Source organism: Ceratotherium simum, chromosome 16, assembly GCF_057802395.1.
Source record: "Ceratotherium simum simum isolate JZ-2026a chromosome 16, ASM5780239v1, whole genome shotgun sequence".
Taxonomy (NCBI): Eukaryota; Metazoa; Chordata; class Mammalia; order Perissodactyla; family Rhinocerotidae; genus Ceratotherium; species Ceratotherium simum.
In genome coordinates, this window is record NC_141915.1 from 34,960,142 (window position 1) to 34,983,141 (window position 23,000).

The 23,000-nt window shown below is 45.4% G+C and overlaps 1 protein-coding gene across 1 annotated transcript in view; it reads left to right on the forward strand.

The window, feature by feature from the left end:
* The window catches only part of CA10 (carbonic anhydrase 10 (inactive)), a 464,178-nt gene extending 445,326 nt beyond the window's left edge, over positions 1–18,852 (forward strand). Inside the window, exons 7-9 of the mRNA XM_004434740.3 lie at positions 13,492–13,646; positions 15,522–15,696; positions 17,562–18,852. Of these exons, the coding sequence (XP_004434797.1) occupies positions 13,492–13,646; positions 15,522–15,696; positions 17,562–17,584 (353 nt within the window). The 3' untranslated portion in view covers positions 17,585–18,852. The remainder of the gene's footprint in view (positions 1–13,491; positions 13,647–15,521; positions 15,697–17,561) is intronic.
* Positions 18,853–23,000: the final 4,148 nt, after the last annotated feature.

Consider the following 23,000-nt stretch of genomic DNA (forward strand, 5'->3'; position numbering starts at 1 on the left):
TGATTATTATGATGATGGTCACTATTATCCCTGGATTGGTAATGAGCTGGGGGACTCTACTAGCTGACAAACTCCACCATGTCAGCTGGCCACATTGGGGCTTTGCCAGTTATGTGATTGAAAATGCATTCACCAGGTAGTTTGGCTCCAACCTCAACCCCTACAGAGGCCCTCAGCTGGACCAGATCTCCCTCTCTGTGTCCCTGGGTCTCCCTTTCAGGCAGAGGCAGAATGGCATCTTTTTTCATTCCCTTGTGTGATTCACTGATCCAGAGGACTCTGTCCAGTTTCCTTGGGTTTCCAGAGTGTTTTATCCCTAGAATCCTTAAGCAGAAAAGAGAGAATCGTGCAAAGTTGAAGAGAGAAGAGGATAAAGGGTGCTACTGTCAGCAATCCTAGAGGTTGCAGGATTTGGGAAAAGTTGTGTGAAATAGCACACACCAAGAGATGAAAGAGGTCAGCACAGGAAAAAAAAAATTTACCCAATTAGGAGTGAGCAGGAAAGTGGGATTCAAGTCCTGACTTGAAGCAAGGAGCTTCCTAACTTTGACTCTGTTTCCTCATCTGTAAAGCAAAGATGTTACACTTCAGGTTTCTAGGTCCTTCTAGGTCTAGGATTCTGAATCAAGTAATAGCTGAATAATGATTTTCACAAAAGTAAAAAGCAGCAAGTAAACATTCTAACACCCTACATCCCATTGGTGTATCCTCCACCCAGCGAGAAGCTCGGCTGTGTCTGCTGCTCCTGCTCCAAAAGTGATGCAGGAAAGACAGACGGAATGCTCACAGGTCTCGCCTTGGACTGCGGGAGGGAGAGTAAGGAGAACTCTTCCCTCGTTCATTTATTTATTCATTCTGCAAACACTTCCTGCACAGCTGCCCCATGACAGACACCAAGCAAGGCTCCCGGAATATAAAGATGGGCCAGACACCAGCCCTCCCCACAAGGTGCTCACTCTCATATGAATAGAGTGGGGTGCGGGGCAGTGGGGGTGATGAATGAACCTGGAGAATCACACTCCACCTAGGTGGACCTCACCTAGGAGAATGCGTTACATGGTCTCCACAGCCATCCGCCTTCCTCGTCGGCACTCCCCGGAAGTCGTCTCTACATGCACACTTAGATTGCTCAGCTAAGGGAGGCTTTTCTGTCTCGTGTGCAAATAGCACGTTTTATAATTGCCCATAAAAGATTATGAGTCTTTTAACTTTTTCGATGGAAAAAAAGCATGAAAATTAAATAAAATGTTTTCAAATAATCTTGAATTTGCAGTTTAGAGACCGTGAAAAGCTGTGAAATCACACATTAAGCTCCACCACACAATCTAACAGATTGCCAGCTGCAGAGTAAGCTATTAGTAGGACTTTCCTCCCCACCCCCAGCACTGGTCCGATTAATATTAAGTGATGGGGCTGCTGCCCAAGAGGAAAGCATCCATGTGGGTCTACTTTCAGGAGGGTGGTCTTCCTCAGGAACAGGTATCGATTCTAGTGCAAATAGGGGCTGGAGAGCCAGGGTGACGGAGCTAGGGACCAATGATGGGTGGCCATTTTGTGACTAAGGGAAGCTTCAATTTCATCTACTTCAAATGAGGAGTCCCTGCTGACTGCCACCCCCATCAGGTCCGTGGGGACTGAGGACACACGTTGGCAAAAGCTGAAGCAGACAGCTGTGTTAACACCCAAGACTTTCATTCATTTGTTCACTCACTCACGCTGCAAATATTTTTTGGGGGGCTGCAGGGTGCCAGGAGATGCAGAGATCAATAGAACACGTTTCCTGTCCATGAGGCCCTCACTCTCTAGTTGGGGAGACAGTTATATCATAGCATATTATAAAGATTTGTGTAATAAGTACAATGTTAAAAATATGACCAGAACTCTTTGAGATCACGGAAAATCTTCTTAGAATTACATACGTGGCAAGGTTGCACAGAGCAAGTGCCATTCAAAGAAGGACTGTATAGATGAATAACTATTTGCTGGGGAGAGAGAGAGAGAGGAAAGAAGGTGGATGAGGAGGAGGAGGAAAGGAAGAAAAAGAAGAATAAAGGAGAGGAGAAGAGAGAGAGAGAGAAAGGGAGAGGGCAAGAAGGAAGAAAGGAAGGAAGGGAGGAAAGGAGGCAGGGAGGGAAGGAGAGAGGAAAGGAGGCAGGGAGGGAGGGAGGGAGGAGCAGGCGGAGGGAGGAAAGGAGGGAGGGAGGGAGGAAAGGAGGAGGGGGAAGGAGGCAGGGAGGGAGGGGGGGAGGGAGGAGCAGGGGAGGGAGGGAGGGCCTTCGAAGCATAGAAAGGCAGCATGTACAAAAGCGTGGAGAGCATTAAAAGGACTATGAAGAGTCCAAAGGGAGGAACTCTGCCTTCATCACCCCTTCACCTCAGTGCCCCGTAGTCTACCCAATAAACATTGGTGACAGCCTGAATTCATGGAGGAATGAATGGCCCCCTGTGGTAGCAGTGACAGAGGCAGAGGGAGTGGAAGGAAAAATGGTTTGGAGCCAGATCTCGAAAGGTCTTGATGCCATGCTGAGAAGTTTATGCAGAAGAGGTATTTGAAGAAATGCCCCTGCGGCCTCTAGAGACGCACTCCTAGAAATGCAAATAGGAGAGAGCAGGAGCACCCCCTTCTCCTTCTGTCCTTCATCATCTGTCTGTCAGGGCCAAGGGAAAAGAAGGGGAACTAAAGCAAGACAGAGACCTCACATGGGGCGAGGTAACTGCTTTAGGCCCCTAATCACAGGTATTTTGTGCTCTTACACTCGGAGAATAATGGAGGTGTTCCCAGTATCGCCTTCATCACTTACCCAAAGGGAGAAACACCACACGGATAATGATGGCCTCATACATGGGAATGGCCTCGACACCGCATGTCCAGGACACCGTGGCTGAAAGGGATTGATTTGCTCAGCAGGAAAGCGCCAGCACTCTTCTCTCCCACTAAACTCCCCGAGGCAGCCAGCCTGCAGAAGTTTGGCCTGGCGGCAAGTGGGGGACTTTCTGAAACAGGAGTCAATCAGTAGAACACAGCCAGTGGGAGGGAAACACGAGCCTGGAAGTCTCTCCAGAGGCTCTGCAGGAGGCAGCAGGTTATGCCAGCATCAGCCCATGAATTCTGGTCCAGAGGAAGACAACACCACCTGCTCAGGGGCACCTATCAGAGTACTCTGCATCCATACTTCTAAGTGAGACAGAAAGAAATCAGTCCCCCCACTGCCACCCAGCCACGCTACCCAGGACACCTGACCTCGACCCCCACTCACTCTGCCAACCAGCCTATTCTTCTCCTGCTACCCAGAATTACACCCCAGCGTAGCTTCAATTTGCATCATTCAGATGTGGTACCCGCTCTGCAATGTGCTAAGCATCATGAGTATGGAAATGATGCTAAGTGAGCACTTTCTGCATTCCAGGCTCTGTGCTAAGAGTTTTACATATAGCACCTTACCTAGCGCTCACAAAGTACCCACCTTCCAAGTGGGTCTGCTTGCTATCCCAGTTTACAGATGAGGAAACCAAGGCTCCAAAAAGTGAAGTCATTTTTCAAGGACACTCATCTAGTAAGTGGCTGTACTGGTTAGCACCTTGTGCATAATGAACAAGCATTCAACCATCAGCATTGATTTCTCACTGCTGCATCTGTGGGTCAGTTGGGTGGCTGTGCTTCCAGCTGCAAGTCTGCAAGTCAGCTAAGGCACCTTGGCTCCACATGGCTCTCATTTTTCTGGGATCAGGTAGATACCCAGGGCAGGTAGAGATCAGAACATGTGATGTTACTTAAGGCCTAGGCTTGAATAACTCATACACTGTCACTTCTATCCACTTTCCTCTGGCCAAAGCAAGTGACACGGCCAAGCCCAACATCAAAATCCTCCCAAGGAGGTGGGGTTGGGGAGGGAGGGAACGTTTCCTGAACAGTAATCTTCCATAATGGGAGAGCAAGGATTCAAACCTAGGTCCTCCCAGGATTTCTCTACGCTCTTACCTTCCTATTGTGCTTCCTCCCTAAGGAGCAAGGAAAGTTTAGCTCTGAGGTCTTAAAATGGGTTGTAATGCTGATACTTGCACATTGCATGAAATTTGTCAGCATGGCTTCTCTTCATTCCAACTGTGGTTTGGTTTGAAGAGCCATCTCCATGCCTTTTGCATTTGTTTCCACTTGGAAGGGACATAAACAAGCCACAGAACTCGTGGGCACTTTGAGAGTTCAGGCTCTTACCATCCTAAGCTCTCTGCAACCCCTGCCTGTCCCTTGGCATGGGACTACCAGTGGAAATCAGTGTCACCCAGAGGGACACAGTGGCACTGCCATTATTGGCACACATAATACCCAGAGAAAGCAGAGAGACTGGTTCTGGATGGGGCGAGTTGTCCCCATCAGTCCTTCCCTTGGAGGCCATAGTAATGAGAAGTCACCCTGAGACTTTGAGCAGAGAGTGACATGATAGGCCAACAAAAAAAGTTGTGAAATGATTGCAGCAATCCAAATGCTGGGACAATGTCAGTCGTGATCAGGCTAATGTGGGGAGCTGGTGAGAAATGGTTGGGTATATTTTGAAGGGAGAGCCAAAAGGTTTCTTGATAGATCGGATGTGTGATATAAGAGAAAGGAGTCAAAGATGACTGTAAGGTTTTTAGCCTGGACAACCGGAAGGAAGACATTTCCAGCAACCGATACGGGGAGGACTGTGAATGAAGCATATTCGTGGGTGGGAAGAGAATCAGAAGTTGTGAACATGTTAAACCTGAGATGTCTGTTGGGCATCCAAGGAGAGGTGTGGGGTAGGCAGTTGGATACACGAGTCTGGATTTTAGGAGACAGAACTGAAGATGTAAATGTGGAAGTCATTGGGATCCAGATGGCATTTAAACCTGGGTGAAATCATGTGGGGGAATAAATAGCGAAGAGAGGCGGACATGTCCTCACTTTTGAAAGAGTAGTTCAAATCCCCGTGACTTAGGGTTGCAAATTATTTCTAAAGATATCTTTTAAATCCCACTCTGGAAGAGACTCCTGTGTATCTGTCTCATCAACTAGCTGAGGAGGTGCAGGGAGGCAGGAGAGAGTAAGGAAGCGTGGGGTGAAATCACCACAAAATGGCAGCCAGTAGGGGCACAGTCCATTTGCTTGGTTTGAGTATAGATTAGGTGACTAGGGGAAAAAAAAAGGAATTGTGCAAAATCGTTCTATTTAGCCAATAGAATAAGAAAATCAATGCCAGGGAATCTGTTAAAGGAGGAAAGAAGGAGAATCTTGCCAAAAGGACTGGCATTTTGGAAGCTAGATACCATGCTGGTGAAGGTCACCAAACTTATGGGAGGCTGTGTGTCCTAGCGATGAGACATGGAACTAAGCAGACCTGGATCTTGGCTATACCACTTCCTTTGCTATGTGACTTCAGGCAAGTTTCTTAACATCTCTGAGATAACAATTTTCTCATCAGTAAGATGAGGATTTTCATACTGATATTGACAGGCTTGAGGTGAGGAGTAAGCAAGATCATGAGTCAATTGCCTGGAGAGTGACAGGTATAAACTAGGTGTCTAATTTTGTGTGTTCCTAAATTGTCCTAAGCCATGTGGTAGTCAAATCCAGCTTCCTGACGAGTGGGAGACAGGTCACTATGATGCCAAATAAAAATTGTGTTCAAGGTGAATACAATACAGGGTACACAGGCTGCAGAGTTTGCTTACTTCAGACGAAGCACAATTCCTGTGTATGAGCCCATGCAGTGGGTGGTAATGGCCTGGTGGGCTTCCACTATTTTCCTTGGAAGCTTAGATTTTATACATCCGGGCAAGACTTATAAAACACTCTCACTAACCCAGACTGACAATGGAAAAGACCAGCCTGAATTAATTTCAGGCTGAATTTAAAAAGTCTTCTAAAGAAAATCCATTTCATTAAAGTTAAATTCCCCTTCGACAGATTGAGAGTCAAGACTGAAATTATGACATTGAAAGATGGGTTTTCTGAATGGATTTTCTGGAGGAGATATTGGTAATTTTCTCAAAGTATTTTAATTTTTTAATGTAGTGTATTGGAATAATGCCAGATCCCTCCATTTCTCTAGTGCTAATTAATTAGCAGCCACAGAGCCCCAATTACATAAAAGGTAACATTCTTATCATTTTAGTATCCACCTGATTTCACCAAGCTAGCATTATTTTTTTAAAAAGAGATTTTATGATATTTTCAAGTGGTGAAACCAGTGACTAACGGAGCACAAAGAGCCTCCTTAAATGGGTAAGAGGGGGTAGTTATTAGATCGTTACATATAAATGAATGCTTTCTTCCGATATCCTAGGACAGCGTTATCATTTTGGTAACTTCATTTTCTTTCAGTTTCAACGTACTCCGTTCATTTCATAGATGGTGAGTACAAAGGAGAACTTCAATCCAATAAGAATCCAAAAGATCACAGATTCCAAATTTTAAAAGATCTAGCTATTGTCTTAGCATATTTCCGCCGAGGAAATAAAGGGACACGACTGAAGGGGTTTGGAGAAGAGCTTTTAAACGTGGTGCTTTGACACCCAGTACGAGCCCCGTAAAACATTTCTTTCAGTCTTGCCCGTTTATAACTTTGCTTTGGCCGCCTACCCCACCCCAGCTAGAAGATGAATGCATAGGCAAGGACAGACCAACCTGTGACTGCCCTGTGCTTCTCGGTTGCTGGGAAGTGTTCTGTGCGCCCGCTCCTCAGAGGAATGTGGTGTTAAACGGGATGAAATATCACCAGGGAGTTTAAGCACGTTGCTCCCGGTGCCTTTCTCTATGCTTAATTGAACTTGTACTTTCGTTTCAAAGGAATGGCTTTGGAAATGTTTTCACAGAATGCGAAATGCAGCTCACCACTTCCCGTGTTGCAATCCAAGTAGTGACTCAAGTCAGCGAGGAGCAGAACAGGAGTGGCTTAGCTCCACGAATCCAATTTTCAGAGGTCCTTTTTTTGATTTATTGTTTGTGTAAAACAAAAAATCGTATTACTTTATTCTTCAGTAATTGCCTTTTTTCATTTCGGTTGAATTTGCCCCAGATTATAAGAGGAAATGTCATTCCATATGAGAAAATTGCCTAATAGTTCCATATTGATCAGCAGCAAGTCCAGTATCGATCTTGGGAACTGCCGTGCCTTTTTCTCATTGGCATCATTCTCTTTGAATGGGAACTTCATAAGCGGGAAGCCGGGCAATGTTAAATCTCCTCCGTGGTCCACATAAGTAAACGCGATGCATTTACCAGAGGCGAGCATTGAAGCTCAGACTGAGAGAGAGATTCCCCCAATATGTGGTCCTAGGCATTTCATCATAGTGTGTTTCTCTTAAAAAAAAAAGGAAAAAGTCAACTTAGATGTTGTGTTCATGACTAAGAACTTAGTATAATATAAATCATAGATTCATCAAGAGCATGTCATAAAATCAGAAGCACAGCTGTCAACTCGTACAGTCATTTGAAAGAATAAAATTGGGCTATAAACTATGCATGAGTATTCTGTACTTATGATTATCCAAGAGGTCTTCTCATACTATAAAGATATGGCCAACACATAAAAAATTACAACACTGACATACCAAAAATATGACCTACTTGAGATAAATTTGTCTACATAAGCTTGTTTATGTTGAAGGACGTTTTGGGTTCTACAGATTTCTTTTTTATCAGAAGATGACTTCAGCAATTATCCAGAATAGTCTGACCCACAAGTATGAGGTTACATAAAACTTACCCATAAAGGAGGAGTGAGTCACTGGCAAAGCCACAATTAGAGCTTAGACTTGAATTAAGACTCCTGACTTGAAGTCAGGAGCTATATTCTTACATGACTGATTGATTGATAGATGGATCAATTGATTCATAGAGAGTTAGATAATAGAAAGAAAACTTCTCTGTAAAAGTATCCATGAAAATTTATTTGAACTTCTGCCATCACTTCCTCTCAGTAAATACCCTTAAAGCAAGCAGAAGCATGCATGATCACCCCATTGGCCTCTGAGCTTCACCCCAAATTTGATCTCTCTGTTCATAAACAGCTCTGACCTCTCTATATCTTTGCCATCCTTACTAATGAATGAGCTGTGAGAGGTGGGAGAGCAGAATCCACCTTCCAGCGCATTAGTTCTTGGGCTACTTTCTGTCTACCACGCCCAGAGGAGAACACTGACATGCACAAACCGGTGGTTTTCTGCTGGCCCTGCATGGACGAGATAGTCTGTGGGTAAGAATTAGTTCCTGGCCGGGTCAGCCATGGAGACATCGCAGTGCTCCTTGACACTAGGGCTGAAAACTGTTGGGTTTGCCCGTATTCTTTTCTTCCACTGCCTCTGTTCTGCCTAATACACCAAGCAAGCCTCAATGAGGAGAAAAGAAGATGTAAAAAGGTAGCCTGTGGCTCTCAAATTCCAATCCCTAAAAGACAGAACAGTGATTTAATGGCAGCCTTTGAGGCAGAATGGTGAGTCATGAGGACAAACATTACATATTAAATGCACACCGATTTCAGCAATGTAAATATGAGAGTATGGGCGTGTTTGGTATAGAAACATGGTAATGTCATGTGGAGACAAGTAACAGTCTCAGTCTCACCGTAGTATCTTGTGGTGGGATATATATAGCGGTGGTGGTGGACAGCACGTATTTAAGTTAATGGTACGGACAGGAGCCTCAGAGAATTTTCCCCATCATCTGACAGATGATGATGCCTCTTCCTCACTTAGTTTCCGCCCAGAACCACCAGCAGGTGGAGCTGCTGTGCAGAAACCATTTCATTCATTCGACCAATGTTGAGCACCCACTATGTGGTGGACCCCATTCTGGGGCTTGGGGATTCAGAGAGAAAGGATGGAAGCCCTTCCCCCAAAGGCTCAGAGCTTAGTAGGGACATTCAAATTAATAAGTAATTATTGGCAAGCTAACTCAGTAAATATGGTGAAAAAGGAAGGCACTAACCCAGCTGGGGAGAGCCAGGAGGCCTCGGGCAGGTCAAGCGGTGGTTATCTTGGGGACGCTGGGCAAGGACACTCCAGGAAGGAAGGAGTGACGTCAGTGCTACCCAGCATCACTGAATCCTTACCGCAGGCCAGGACCTGTGCCAAGTGCTTGAAAAGTGTGATCTCATTTGTTCCTCAAACAAGTCTGTGAGGCGAGTACTCTGTCTTAGTCATTTCGAGCTGCCTTAACAAAGTAGCATATAAACAGCAGAAACTTACTTCTCACAGTTCTGGAGGCTGAAAGTCTGAGATCAGGGAGCCAGCATGGTTGGGTTCTGGTGAGAACGCTCTTCTGGGTTGTAGAATTCTTGTTGTCTTCACATGGCAGAAAGAGAATGAGAGAGCTCTCTGGGGTGGCTTTTATAAGGACACTAATCCCATTCATGAGGGCTCCACCCTTATGACCTAATCACCTTCCCAAGGCTCCATCTCCTAATACCGTCACATTGGGAGTGAGGACTTCAACATATGAATTTGCGGAGGACACAAACATTCAGTCCATTGCCTGCTCCAACCATCTGCATAGTATAGATGTAGCAGATGAGGCTCAGACAGTTACCTGCTTGTCCAAGGTCACACAGATGGGGCACAGCAAAGCCAGCACTCAAACTCAGGTCTGTGTCCAAGACTCCCCCTCATCCCACTGGGTCTTTCCAAGTTCTGCAGTGTGAGGGCGAAGGTGAAGTATGAGTATTAGCAAGGTCCACGGAAGGAACAAAGTGTTGAATGAGGATTGTGGGAGGGTGGAAGCTGCCCATGTTCTCTGATGACTGTTGCATCTGGCAGGGGATGTGGATGAAGAGGACTCTCCAGGCAGGACCACCTGGGTGGAGTCTGGGATTTCAGCACAACTGTGTTTTGGAAGCACTTTCTTATCCTGCTGTGTGGGTTAAATCCGTGAATGTACCTTTTGGCCCTTGCTCCTAGCCTACCCCTCCCCAACCACACCAAAGATTTCCTCAAATGTGGATGCAACCCAGAGGCTCGTTATAGTTTCAGGGAAACATAAATGTTCTTTTTCTTTACTCCAGTCATGCCTGGAATGTCCCTCATTCCACTGCCTCCTTCCTTCCCTCCTCCCCACCACCCCAAATAAAATAAAATACAATAATAGCAGCATGCTAGAGTACCCAGTATGTTCTGAGTGCAAGCTTGGTTAAACAAATCACATTGACCTTTAATAAAGATGTGCCGAATGCTTCCTTCTCTCATTCAATATGTTAATCTTCGGGCCAAACCACCGTCAGAGCAGGCATCATTAACTGCAAATCTGATCATGCTACTCCCCTGCTTAAAACCCTTCAGTGGCTCCGCATTGCCTACAGGATGAAGCCCAAACTCCCAACAGTGCAGAGAAGGACCTCCGGGGTGTGGCCCGTGCTGACTCGCCAGCCTCATTTCTCACAGCACCCCTCCCCCTGCATCTCGCCCGCACGCTAGCCGTCACTGAGTATGCACAGCTCTCTGCGTCCTTAGCTCTTTCTCTAGCATGACTGTCCAGTGTGCCCTTCACAGCCACCCCACTGCCAGCCACACACTGATTACCTCTGTCGTTCAAGATGCAGTTCAGGTCAGCTCCTCGATTAATCCTCTCCTGAGTCCCACCCCCAAGCAGAACTGACAACCTCGCAATGTACCCAGTGCAGATATATATCACTGTCTCTGTGGCTCCTTGCTGCATTCACTTAATTACGTCCTGCTCACCTACACCTAGCTTGGTGCCTGACGCATATTAGGGGCTTAAGAAACAGAGCCAAATGATGGATACTCAACATAAGCTTATTGTGTTGATGCTTGATCTCATTCCCTAGGACCATCACATCGGTGTGTGCTCTGGGCACCGTGGCTTTGTCATGGAAGCGTCTGACTGCACCGTCCCAAGTGCAGACCAAGCCCAGCCGTATTCCAATCACAATGTCTCTCTGGGGCTTGTCCTGATTCCCTGGTGTTTTTTCTTTTTTCTTTTTTTTTTTTTAAAGATTTTATTTATTCAGTTTTTTCCCCCCAAAGCCCCAGTAGATAGTTGTACGTCATAGGTTCACATCCTTCTAGTTGCTGTACGTGGGACTCGGCCTCGCGTTGGACGGAGAAGTGGTGCCTCGGGGCGCTCCCGGGATCCGAACCCGGGCCGCCAGCATCAGAGCGCGCGCACTTAACCGCTAAGCCACGGGGCCGGCCCTCCCTGGTGTTTTGATGGAAAGGTGGAAGCATTTAAATGGAAAGTGAAAGGAAGTCCTTTCTCCTAGGGTTGGTCTACAAATCCAGCTTGACCAATCTCTCTCTCTCATGGGCATTTTGTGGACAGAACCCTGGAGAGGTTCCGTTACCCCATCAGGGTTGTCAGAGCCCAGGAGGGGCAGTTTGGGATGGAACAGGCAAATGGTGATTTTATTTACATCATTCCAAACCACTGAATCAGTTGATTTGTTCTTAATTCAGTTGACAAGTGAAGGAGCACTGAAATTCAAGTTCCCTTGGCAAAGATGGCTTTTTCTTATCAGAGAAACATGAGAGAGCAATTTCTGGAGGAAGGGATGGGGAAGGAAGGGGCCCTTTGCCCAGAAAAATGGATTAGCAGCATTAACGCTCAGGATCAATAGGTAGGTACAGGCCGGGCCAAGGTGCGCTTACCACCACCTGATAGTAGAGTCCACATATGTTGATTTTGCTATTTGTCTGCCTCTTCAACCAGAATGAGGACAGGCACTGCATCCACCTTGTTCACTGCTCTATCCCCAGAGCCTAACCCTGTGCCCAGCACAAAGTGGTGCTTAGCGAACATTTGTTGAATGAATGAATGACTTTGGTCGGGAAGTCAGGAGAGTTATATTCCAGTTCCCACTCTGCAGTTACAAGCTAGCTCTGTGACCTTGGGCAGGTTACTCTGCCTCTCTGATCTTCAGTTTCTTGTCACTGAGGATGTTATTGTCTGTCTGACCAATCTCACTAGGTCAATATGAGGTTCCATCTGAATGTGAAAGTCCTTTTTCACCATGATATGTGGACAAGACTAAACTTGAGAGATTATATCAACCACTGAAGAGTTAGTCTTTTCCCACTGGGAGATGGACACATGGATGAGAGAATGTACATGAATTTAGGGGGACTGGAGGAATCCTGAGAATCTAGGATCCCTCAGCCAGCCAGGCGTTGGGTCTCTGCCTTGTGTTCTTCAGGCCTTCTGGATTGGCCACAATGGTGGACACTCATGGCAAACCAGGGTGTACAAGACCTCTGGAGACATAGATCTGGAATCACTAGGGTACAGAGGGCAGTGGAAGCCATGAATGTAGAGGGGCTACTCTAGGATGAGAGTACAGAGTGAGAAAGAAGGAGCCTCGGACTGATCCTCAGGAAATGTCAACATTGAGAGAAGCAGGCAGAAAATCAGGAGCCAGCAACAGAGCCTGAGAAGGGATGGCCAGAAAAATGGGAATACCAAGTATGGTGTTTCAGAAGCCAGGAGAAGAGAGCAGGAGTGTGCAAAACAAGGGCGGAGGGATCATAGGGAGAAGAGAAGAGTGAGAGAGCTTCTTTGAAATTTATTGATATTTGAAAACTCCAGTACGTTACAATCTTCATATAAATACAACCAAAGCACTGAATTAAAAAATCAGAAGGAAATACACCAAAATGCTCATGGCAGCTGTTTTAGATGACTGGAGTTGTTATTATTTACTTTTTCTCCCTCTAATTTCCATATAGTCTGATATGTACTTATGTCACTTTTATAATTGAAAAAATATATTTAATAGTAAAAGATATATGAGTGTAAATACCTCAAATAGGTATAAGAGAAAAGGCTATGTGCATGGGCCTGACAAAGAGGAGATGCACAAAATATGAAATTAGTTGTTGAGCTTAACTGTTGAATCTCATGGTAGGATTTGGCCTGATTTACTTTTCTTTCTAAAAGTATTTTCTTAATGTTATTTTAATTAAGCAATGTTAATACATAAGAATGGTGACCAGACAATGTTTCAACAGGTCCTGAAGCCTCAGTTGTGCATTTCGTTATGACTATAATATATGTAATACTTGGGGTCTAGGTCTCAGGGGCCATAACCAAGGACTTGGCTCTTCCTTGAATCCCTGATATCAACCTGGGCTGTGCAACTTCTTTGGCTACCAAAATGTGAGCGGAAGTGACATGTGCCACTTCTAGGATGGGAGCTTTAAGAGCTAACATATGCGTCCCTGTTCTTACTTTTCCTCCTATCATTTTGAATCATGAGGGTACAGATAGTGTCTACTGTAAGAGCCTGGGTCCCCGAGCGTGGACAACAATGACATGGAGGAGGCCCTCAGCCAACCAAGAATGGACATGTATGTGAGCAAGAAATAAGCCTTTGTTGTTTAAAATGATGGTGATTTGGGGGCTATTTGTTATGCAGCCCATCCTGACAGTTACAGGCTTCTGGAATCTGAAAAGAAAAAAAATTATCAGCAATACCAGCACTTTCTTGAGAAACCTAATTCTTAAGTCTTTCTTATTTTCTTCTCTAGATGATGCATATTTACTACAGGGACTTAATATAGAGGAACTATATCCAGAGACCTCTAGTTTCATTACTTACGATGGGTCAATGACTATCCCACCCTGCTATGAGACGGCAAGTTGGATAATAATGAACAAACCTGTCTATATAACCAGGATGCAGGTGAGCTGCTCTGTGGTCTTTTAGCTAATGGGGAAAATGATGTGAAGCCTGGCTGGGTTTGTGGAGTGGCTATTGTATTAATTTGCTAGGACTGCTTTGACAAAGTACCACAAACTTGGTGGCTTAAACAACAGCAACAGTTCTGGAGAGTATAAATCCAAGATCAAGGTGTCAGCAGGGTTGGTTCCTTCTGAGGGAGTGAAGGAGAATCTGTTCCACACCTTTCCCCTGGTTTCTGGTGGTTTTCTGGCAATCTTTGGTGTTCCTTGGCTTGTAGAAGCATCACCCCACTCTGCCCTCATCTTTACGTGGCATTTTCCCTCCGTCTGTGTCTTTTTGTCCAAATTCTCCTTTTTATAAGGACACCAGTCCTATTGGATTAGGACCCACCCCAATCAGTCATATTAGATTAAGGCCCATCCCAATAACCTCATCTTAGCTAGTTACCTCTGTAATGACTCTATTTCCAAATAAAGTCACATTCTGAGGTTCTGGTGTTTAGGACTTTAACTTATGACTTTGGGGGGTACAAAATTCAACTCATCACACCTATGTTTAAAGAATCAGCACCTGAAAAGGCTTAGCCTAGACTAATTGTAGAAGCATCCCACCTTTCTGAGTGAGAAAGGACAGCAGTGTTAGTCCCTTAAGTGTGCTCTACAGCTGTGGTGTCAAAAAGCCAATGAGCAGAATGGATGATATGGTCAAATATGTTTGAAAAAGCTGGATTAGAAAAGAGTTAAACAGATTTCATTGTTGGGAGACTTCTCGGAGCCTTTAAAATGATAATACAAATGTCAGTCTCCAAGAGGAAGCAATGTGATATGTAGCATTTCACAAACATATTTGAATGTGGGATTTTGTAGAGCATCTCACAGTATTCCAGCTTAGTATTTCTCAGAACCGGATGGGAACCAGGAGGCAAGCTTTGCTAGTGGTTCATTATGCACTCCTAGGCCTGTCACCCCACTTCTGTGAAATGAATACTCCTCTTTATAATGAGAGGGGTAAATTATGAGTCTCTTCCAGCTCTGATATTCTATGATTGTGCGAGTCTAAACTCACAGGCAAATGTGCAAAGGAAGAGGAATCCAATCTCCTTTACAGGATATGTACTCACAACCCAACAAGACTTTGAACTATTTGAAGTCCCTGATCCTATCAGTATTGATTGGGACTCTTGGTGACAAGCAACCCCCTCCGGATAACTTAAGCTTAGAAAAAGTATTTATTCAAAAGATACTGGGGCATCTTGTGGAATTTAAGGTCAGAAATTGATGTCAAGAATTCACTGGAATCCGAACCCCAGAAACCCTTTCCCTCTGCTGTCCTCTGCTTCCTACTGCACATTTGCTTCATTCTTCTCTCCTGCTAGAGACTCTTCCTTTGCTTCACAATCCTGGCTGGAACATGGCTGCAAACATTTCAGTCGAGCTCCTGGTCCTAATAGTCACAGAAAAGGAACCAAATTAATCCAGCTTAGTTTAGCTCTGACTCCTGGACCAATCACTATACTTTGGATAATACCCATGGGGGAGGAATAATTCCCTGAATTATTGGGAATTATCACACCACAGGGTGTAAGAGAAAGAAGAGACCCTGGAACACCTAGCTGGGCTTCCTCCTTTGACGGATGGAATATTTGAGGATAAAAGAGAGTAATTGACTTGTTCAGAGGCATAGTGAGCTAGAAGCAAGGCCCACTCCATGCATGGAGACATCAGTGGGGCTCCAGCACAACTGAACCCATGGAACACGGTGCCCATTCCCAGACAGCCAGTACAGCCTGGCTTGGCCACAGTCTATGCGGTCTTACTTCTTCCCTCATGCATTTAAGGGGATGGCTGGACCTCACAGCTGTTTCTCTCTCCTTAGATGCATTCCTTACGCCTGCTCAGCCAGAATCAGCCATCTCAGATCTTTCTGAGCATGAGTGACAACTTCAGGCCCGTGCAGCCACTCAACAACCGCTGCATCCGCACCAACATCAACTTCAGTTTACAGGGGAAGGACTGTCCCAACAACCGAGCCCAGAAGCTTCAATATAGAGGTGGGTGCAGTGGCTCAGAGGGCAGTGGCCAGAGCTCAGTCTTCCTGCTTAGACTTGTACTTAAAGCCTGGCGTTATCTCCCTAATGAGAATAGGAATCATGATTATAAACGATGATTAAAATCACCACCTTCCGTTTGCATGAAGCTTTTCTGTTGGGAGATAGAGATAGAGATAGAGATAGAGATAGATAGAGATAGAGATAGAGATAGAGATAGAGATAGAGATAGAGATAGGTAGAGGTAGAGGTAGAGGTAGAGATAGAGATAGAGATAGAGATAGAGATAGAGATCAAAGCTTTAAATCCCTTCCGGTTCAGGCAAGACAGCCTTTTTATTGCCATTTTACAGAAGAGCCCAGAGAGGCTGATTTTCCCAAGGTTATGTGTTAGAAAGGAAAGCTGGAAGCATTAGAGCTTTTAGTTATGCGCATGATGGACCCTTTCCCCCTAAAAGGTGAGCAAATACTATGGATGCCCGGCCTTTGGGATCCAATGAGGAATGTGTGTGAATGCATCTTTTTCTAGTGCTATGTCCCTAGAAGTGACTATTATTCCTACTACAGGGACATTCAAGATGACTCCCGCCTCCTGTATCCCTCTGGTCCACACCCAGCCCTCTCTCTTCCCTTCTATACATTAAGTATCTGTTGATCATTGTAGTAAACCCGCCACATGGAAAGGAAGATGGAGGCAGAACAGTGCATGGAGATGCCCTCAACCAGGAGTCAGGAAACCCCAGTTCCGGACCCTGTTCTGTCACTAACAAGCCATGCAAACCCAGCCAAGTCACTTACCCCTCTGGACCTGGCTTCTTTCCTGACAGTCCCTATACCATCTACGTCACAACTTGTGAGGAGCAAATGAGAGGCTGGATGGGGAAGCCCTTTGTAGCGCTAACGTGCTGCCCAAATATGGGGGCTGGGGATGGTACCAGGCAGCTTTTAAAAGCAGTTACCACTGCTGCCCCTTGGTCCCCCACTTCATCACTCCTACTTCCCCTATATCCGTTCTTTCTTTTTCCTTTCTCAGACACACCCAGAGTGCCAAAACTATAATTTTCTGTTCCCTTCCAGCGGGAACTACCAGACAAATAAATACTCATTTACTATCTTTCTCTTTATTCAACACCTATTTATTTTGTACCTACTATGTGCCAGGCTCTTAGCTAGGTGATGGGGATACAGTGGTGATGAAGACAGATATGACCCCATCCACACAGAACTTACAGTCTAGAGCAGGGGTCAGCAAACTTTTTCTGTAAAGGGCCAGATGGTAAACACTTTAGGCTTTGTGAGCCATACGGTCTCTGCCACACTCTGACATCAGAGTGTGAAAGCAGCCATAAACAATATGTAAATGAATGGCTGTGGCTGTGTTCCAATAAAACTTTATTTACAAAACCAGATAGCTAGCTGGATTTGGCCTGTAGGCTGTCATTTGCCCACCCCTGTCCAGAGCAGTGCCATCCACTAGAACTTTCTGCGACATTGGAAATGTTCTTTATCTGTATTGTCCGACATGATGGCTACTAGCCACATGTGGCTATTGAACATTTGAAGTGTGGCCAGTATGATGATGCAACTACATTTTTAATTAATTTAATAATTAAAATTTATAAAATTAAAATTTAATAATTAATTTAAATTTACAGGAGCCGCATGTGACTGGTGACAACCATATTGGACAGCTCAGACCTAGAGGTTCATAAGGAGGGGGAGGGGGTGGTCGAGATAATACAGATAAGCAGGCATTTACAGAACTATCCCTTCCCCTTTGGAGAAAGGCCCCCAAAGTGTGTGCAAATTAATTCATTTATGGCTTGTTTTGTGTTGTTTGTGTTTTTTTTCCTTTCTTTCTCTTTCCAGTAAATGAATGGCTCCTCAAGTAGGGAACCAGGCCAAGAAGAGTCCCCACCTCACTGAAATGCTACGACTGTGAATTGACGTAACCCAGAATGTCCCTTCTTTTTTCTTTCTCCTTCCCCCTCTCAAGCCTCATTCACTCTTTAGATTGGCCCTTTCTTCATGAAAAGTGTCTGCAAAACCATGGCAGAGGAACGCATCTCTTATGAGCGCACACACACACACACACACACACAAGCACTCACACATCCATATACACACATGCAAACATATCTACACACAAAGAAACTCACCCAGCCTCCAAGATGGGAAGTCAAGTTTCAGAACAAAAGGCTCATTATAAGAAGTCTTAGAAGAAAATAACCAGTTAACCTGATTACAATTTTGATACCATTTTCCTGAACTAATAAATCTACCCAATGAGACTTTTCAGCCTTTGTACATACAAAATTCTGCCAAAAGAGAGAGAGGAGAAAATGCAGCATCAAGCGGACTTTGTTCTTTGCATCAAGTCATCTTGGATAGTGTCCTCCGAGGGTGCTGGCGACAGGTGAACCAGGACGAAGTTGGCCAAGGACACTTATTTCTAGATTATGATTCTTCTGTTTACTCAACAATTTAAAAAGAAAATAAAAAAAGGACAGACATTGAAGAGATACACATTGTATATATATATCACCACAGACTATAACGATATGGAATTATTTCCCCTCTTTGTCACATACCTGTAGTAGGATTTGCCAAGATCAGAAATGATCCATTTGCTGTTTCTTGTTTTCCAAAGGTCATACATTGTGTTTGGTTATTGTTATCAGCTCAATAAATGTGTTTAACGAGTTCATTTCATTTTTCTGGCTTTGGTCTGTTCTCCTTCCTTGCAGGCTAAGCCCTGGCTCCATGCAAGTGCATTCTTTGATTGCACTTGTTCCTTTATCCACGTTTTGTTCATTTGCAGCCAGTTTTTACTGAGTTTGTGGCAATCAGGAATGCATTTGCTAAGCAAGTATAACTTTAATTCCACTCCATGGCTCAATCGTTCATACAGGGTGAGCTTCAGCCTGAGAAAGCAGGCAACAGATTTCTTGCGTTTCAAAACTGCCATCCCCCGCCCCTGTGATGCTCGCCTGAAGGAATGCACTTTGCCTTGTAAATTCCTGGGAAAGGGGTGTCTTTTCTCTCCAGGTGCAGCCGGATCTCACAAAGTACAAACGAATGCCTTTCGTTTCTTGTTTATAATGGTCACTCACTGTGTTTGGTTACTGTCAAGAAATCAATAAATGTGTTTAACAAGTTACCCGGTACCCATGTCTGAGTTTATTGAGGAGGAGGACGCTTCCTGCTGAAGCCTCTAAGTCCTGCTGTGTCCACGAGCAATTGCATTACTACCAGCAGTGCAGCCAGAGCCGCCGGAACTGCCCGTCTGGCCATTCCCAGAGCTAGGTAATTAATACCCTCTTGAGAAGACATATAGACTTAGCTGCTGGAAGGGAAGACTTGGATGTTCATTCAGTGGCCAAATTAAAAACTACTTTCATTTCTCCTTTCTGCCACAGTCTCCAGAAAGAGGGAAAAGCACAGGCAGCTAGGGGCTGTGCATACGGGAGCTGTCACAAGTATGTGGAGAACTTTAGCCAAGCGACTAGGTATATCGACGATGAAAAACAAAAAGTCAAACAGTCAGATATTGCATATTTGAAATAATACACTTAATTGGATTTTTTTCCTCTTTTTGCACCAGTGTTTGTTAGATGATGGCCTCTGCCGTGGTGACATGCGAACCTGTTTCTGAGCACTTGTATTTTTCCAGAAAAGCAAATCTGTTTGCAAAGGTTTAGGGTGGGCAAGTGGCAGTCTTTCTTTGTATGGCTTGCTGCTTCCTCTCTGAGTCAGTCTTCCTCAGCCTGCAAGGGCAGGCAGCAATATAGTGTAATGGCTGAATAACATTGATGGTAAATCAACCAGGCCTGGCTTCAGATCTTCACTCTGCCACTTGCCTGCTTGCTGCGTGATCCTAGGCAAGTTGCATTACTTCTCTGATCCGTACATTGGGGATGCTAATAACTGCCTCCACAAGTTGTGAGGCTTAAATGCTATATAGCTACTTAAAGCAGCTAGCACAATCTTGCAATGAGTGTTCAATAAATGGTGTCCACAGAGCATATGAGTGGTCTAGCTATCGGGGGTTTATCTGGACCACACCATACCTCCTTCTACAGGGAGTGGTTAGCATTGATCACAACAGGAGCATCAAAATATTATCAAATGGGAGCAATAGATACCCAGCAGACAGCACATAGGTACATAAATGCCTGAAGTGTGTCGGGGCAGAGAAGAAAGAGCACAGGTGAGGAAAGGAGGCATGGGCTGGTTTCTAGGCTCTGTTCTGTTACTAGCATCCTCTGTGACTTTGGGCAAGTCAAATTCCCTCCCTGGGACAATGTCTTTATCCAGAAATGACTTGCACACGACGACCTCCCGTGGCCTCTCCACTCTATCACTCCCTGTCTCTCCAGGGAGAACAGAGGAAACCCCAGGCTCCCACCCCTGGGGCCCCTGAGCACAGGCAGAATTTCACTCTGGCCAAACAGAACTCGGAATGGGGTGACCTAGCCTATCTCCCACCTCCTGGGCCAATCCTAAATATCCCTTCTCCCCACTCACTGGGCTTCCCAAAGTATAAAATGGACATAGGGATACTTTGCCCACAAACCACATGGAAGTAATAAAAATTAGCTAGATTTGTACCACTCTAAAAAAAAAAAAAAAAAAGAAGTTTTAAAAGTATCAAAAAGCCCCTGGAGTTGACCTGGTGAAGCCATCAAGAAACGAAAACACATTCGTACATCGTGAAGTCCGTGGGTGCTCAGGAAGGGGCGGGCAGCAGTCCCGTGTGCTCTGCAGTGTGTGCAGGCCAGTTGGTTTTGCCCGTGGAGCCACAGGCTTACATGGGCATCCCTTTCACTGGGGAGGATAACTAGAATATGCGGGGACATACATGCCGAGCCTCAGTTTCCTCCTCAGCAACATGGGGGAGGGAGGTAAATATACACAGAAGAGAGTTCTGGGCAAATTGCATGAGAAAAAGAGAAAACAGTAAGGAGATCCCCAGTGCCCCTCTCAAGGACACATTTTGTGGTTTCCAAGACCATTTGGGGCATTGCTCCCATCTCTCCCGGTAGCAGTTCGGTTTCCATGGTGACGCCAGGACAACCACAACTCACTGCACTACATGTGTCTGGAATGTGAAAGTAACCTGGAGTTTGGGCAGGAGAGCAGTCACAGCCCATGGCCATCCACATCAGGCTGAAGGGTCTGATTGACGATCGTCAATTAACAGATGCCAACACCTCCAGGGTGGGTCCTTACCATGCTGGACCCCAGAGCACTCATAGTTCATGAGAGCATACCAGTTTTCCTGTTCCAGAAAGTCTAAAAGTAGGACCTCCAGGAGCAGAAACTCACTTTAACATCATTCACCATCCAGCACGATTGTACATAAAGATCTGCCAAAACGCTAGCTGAGGAAACATACTAATAAAATCCACTATGGGGTGCACATTTCCTGTGGGCCAAGCCCTGTGCCAGGCAATTGACAAATATCATCTCATTTCACGCACACAGAGACCCATGAGGTAATCATCACCACCGTCCCATGTTATAAATGCAGAAACTGGAGTTCTTAAAGATTGGGTGACACGCTCAGGGTCACACAGCTTATAAGTGGTAAAGTCAGACCCAGCTCTTTTAAGCCGGTGGTTCTCAAAGTGTGGCCCTGACTATCCACATCACTGGGAAACTGGACAGAAATGCAAATTCTTAAACCACACTGCACTGCAGACCTACTGACACTCTGGGGTTGGGGCCTAGCCATCTGTGTTTTAACAAGTCTTCTAGGTGATTCTGATGGACACTCAAGTGTGAGAACCACTGTAAATCAAATGCTCATTCCCACTACCTCGTACTCTAGAGGTTCCCCAACTTTGCTACACATTAGAATCTCCTGGGATGTTTTAAAAATCCCAGTGCCCAGGCTCTACTGCATACCACTGAAGTGAGGATGTCGGGGTGGCAGCCAGGTGTCAGTGTTTTATAAAAATCCCCCAGATGATTCCAAAATGCAGCAAGGTTGGGAACCACATCCTTGTTTGAAGGCCCTTCTCTGAGGAGGGCTCACCTGTAAGGTGGTCCATGGGAGCGCAGAGGCCAGCGTTATTTCACAGATCTTCCCTTTTCAGAATCACATCCCGATCTCTGTGTATAATAACTGTTTTGGATGGTCTCAGAATGTTCCCCAGCCCCCTTCTCCTTCCCCACATCTTCAATTAACAGGTCCAGAGTTTGAATAACAAATCTCCCTGTTGTTAAATAAGAGAAACATTAGTATTTGAAATAATGGCTTGGCACCAACCTTCCAAAACCCACCCCAGGTCATCACTCCCAATTACTCAGATTATAATGTTTCCAAGACTTCAGACTATTATGAACAAATGAAAACAAGCTGTGAGTCACGCGACCAGAAGTTCAGAAAGATAAACGGGGTCCATAATTAAACATCATAGGCAAATTATAGCCTTGTCAGTTCTGACTTCATGGTGTCTCTTCAATGCAGTCCTCCTTCCCCCAATCCTGCAGCCCTGTGAGAAACCCTAGTCCCCGCCCTCGTCATCTCAACGCACTAAAGCAATATCCATCCAGCAGGTCCTCTTGCCTCCAGTCTCCATAAGGAAAGACCCAGGGCCGAGAGCACAAAGATACCCACACTCTGCTCTCAGATAATGGAATCTGAGTCTACCCTGAACAGAGGTCATCAGAAGTTTAGGTTGGATTGGGTAGTGGATGGAGGATAATCTGAGACACTTTACAGGGGAGAGAACAAAACCCAACACTGAGCAGATAATCCAAAGGGGCAGCACTCCAAATCAATTTGGTAGAGAAGCAAATTCCAGGCACAATGCAAGTGGATGGAACTTGTGTGCCATACCTGGAATGGAGGTAGGAAGCAGAACCCAGGGAAACATCCTGAGCTGCTCTTCACAGGGTGCCTGAGGACCAGGGTGGGGAGGAAGAGATTGAGAGTCACATCCTGACCCCGACATTTCCAACCCATTCCCATCCCATCTCCAGGATCAGTGACCAAAACGTCCAACTGGAGCACGTCTCCCAAGACTCAGACTTCCAACGGCCCCCAGTTCTTTTCAGGTTAGAGGTTCAAATTCCTTGGCAAGGCAGGCAAAGCCTTCCTTAATGGATTCTCAGCAGAGGTCTGCAAACTCGTGTCTCAGCCTCCCAGCCTCAGTCCACGTCATCCCCCGCTCTTTCCGGTTCTTCCTCACCTGTGGAAATACAACACACCCTTAAAGAAACCTGCTCAAATGCCACCCAGGCTTCCCCGATCTCCCAGGGAGAATTATTTCTTCCTTGCTCTGAGCTCTCATAGCATAT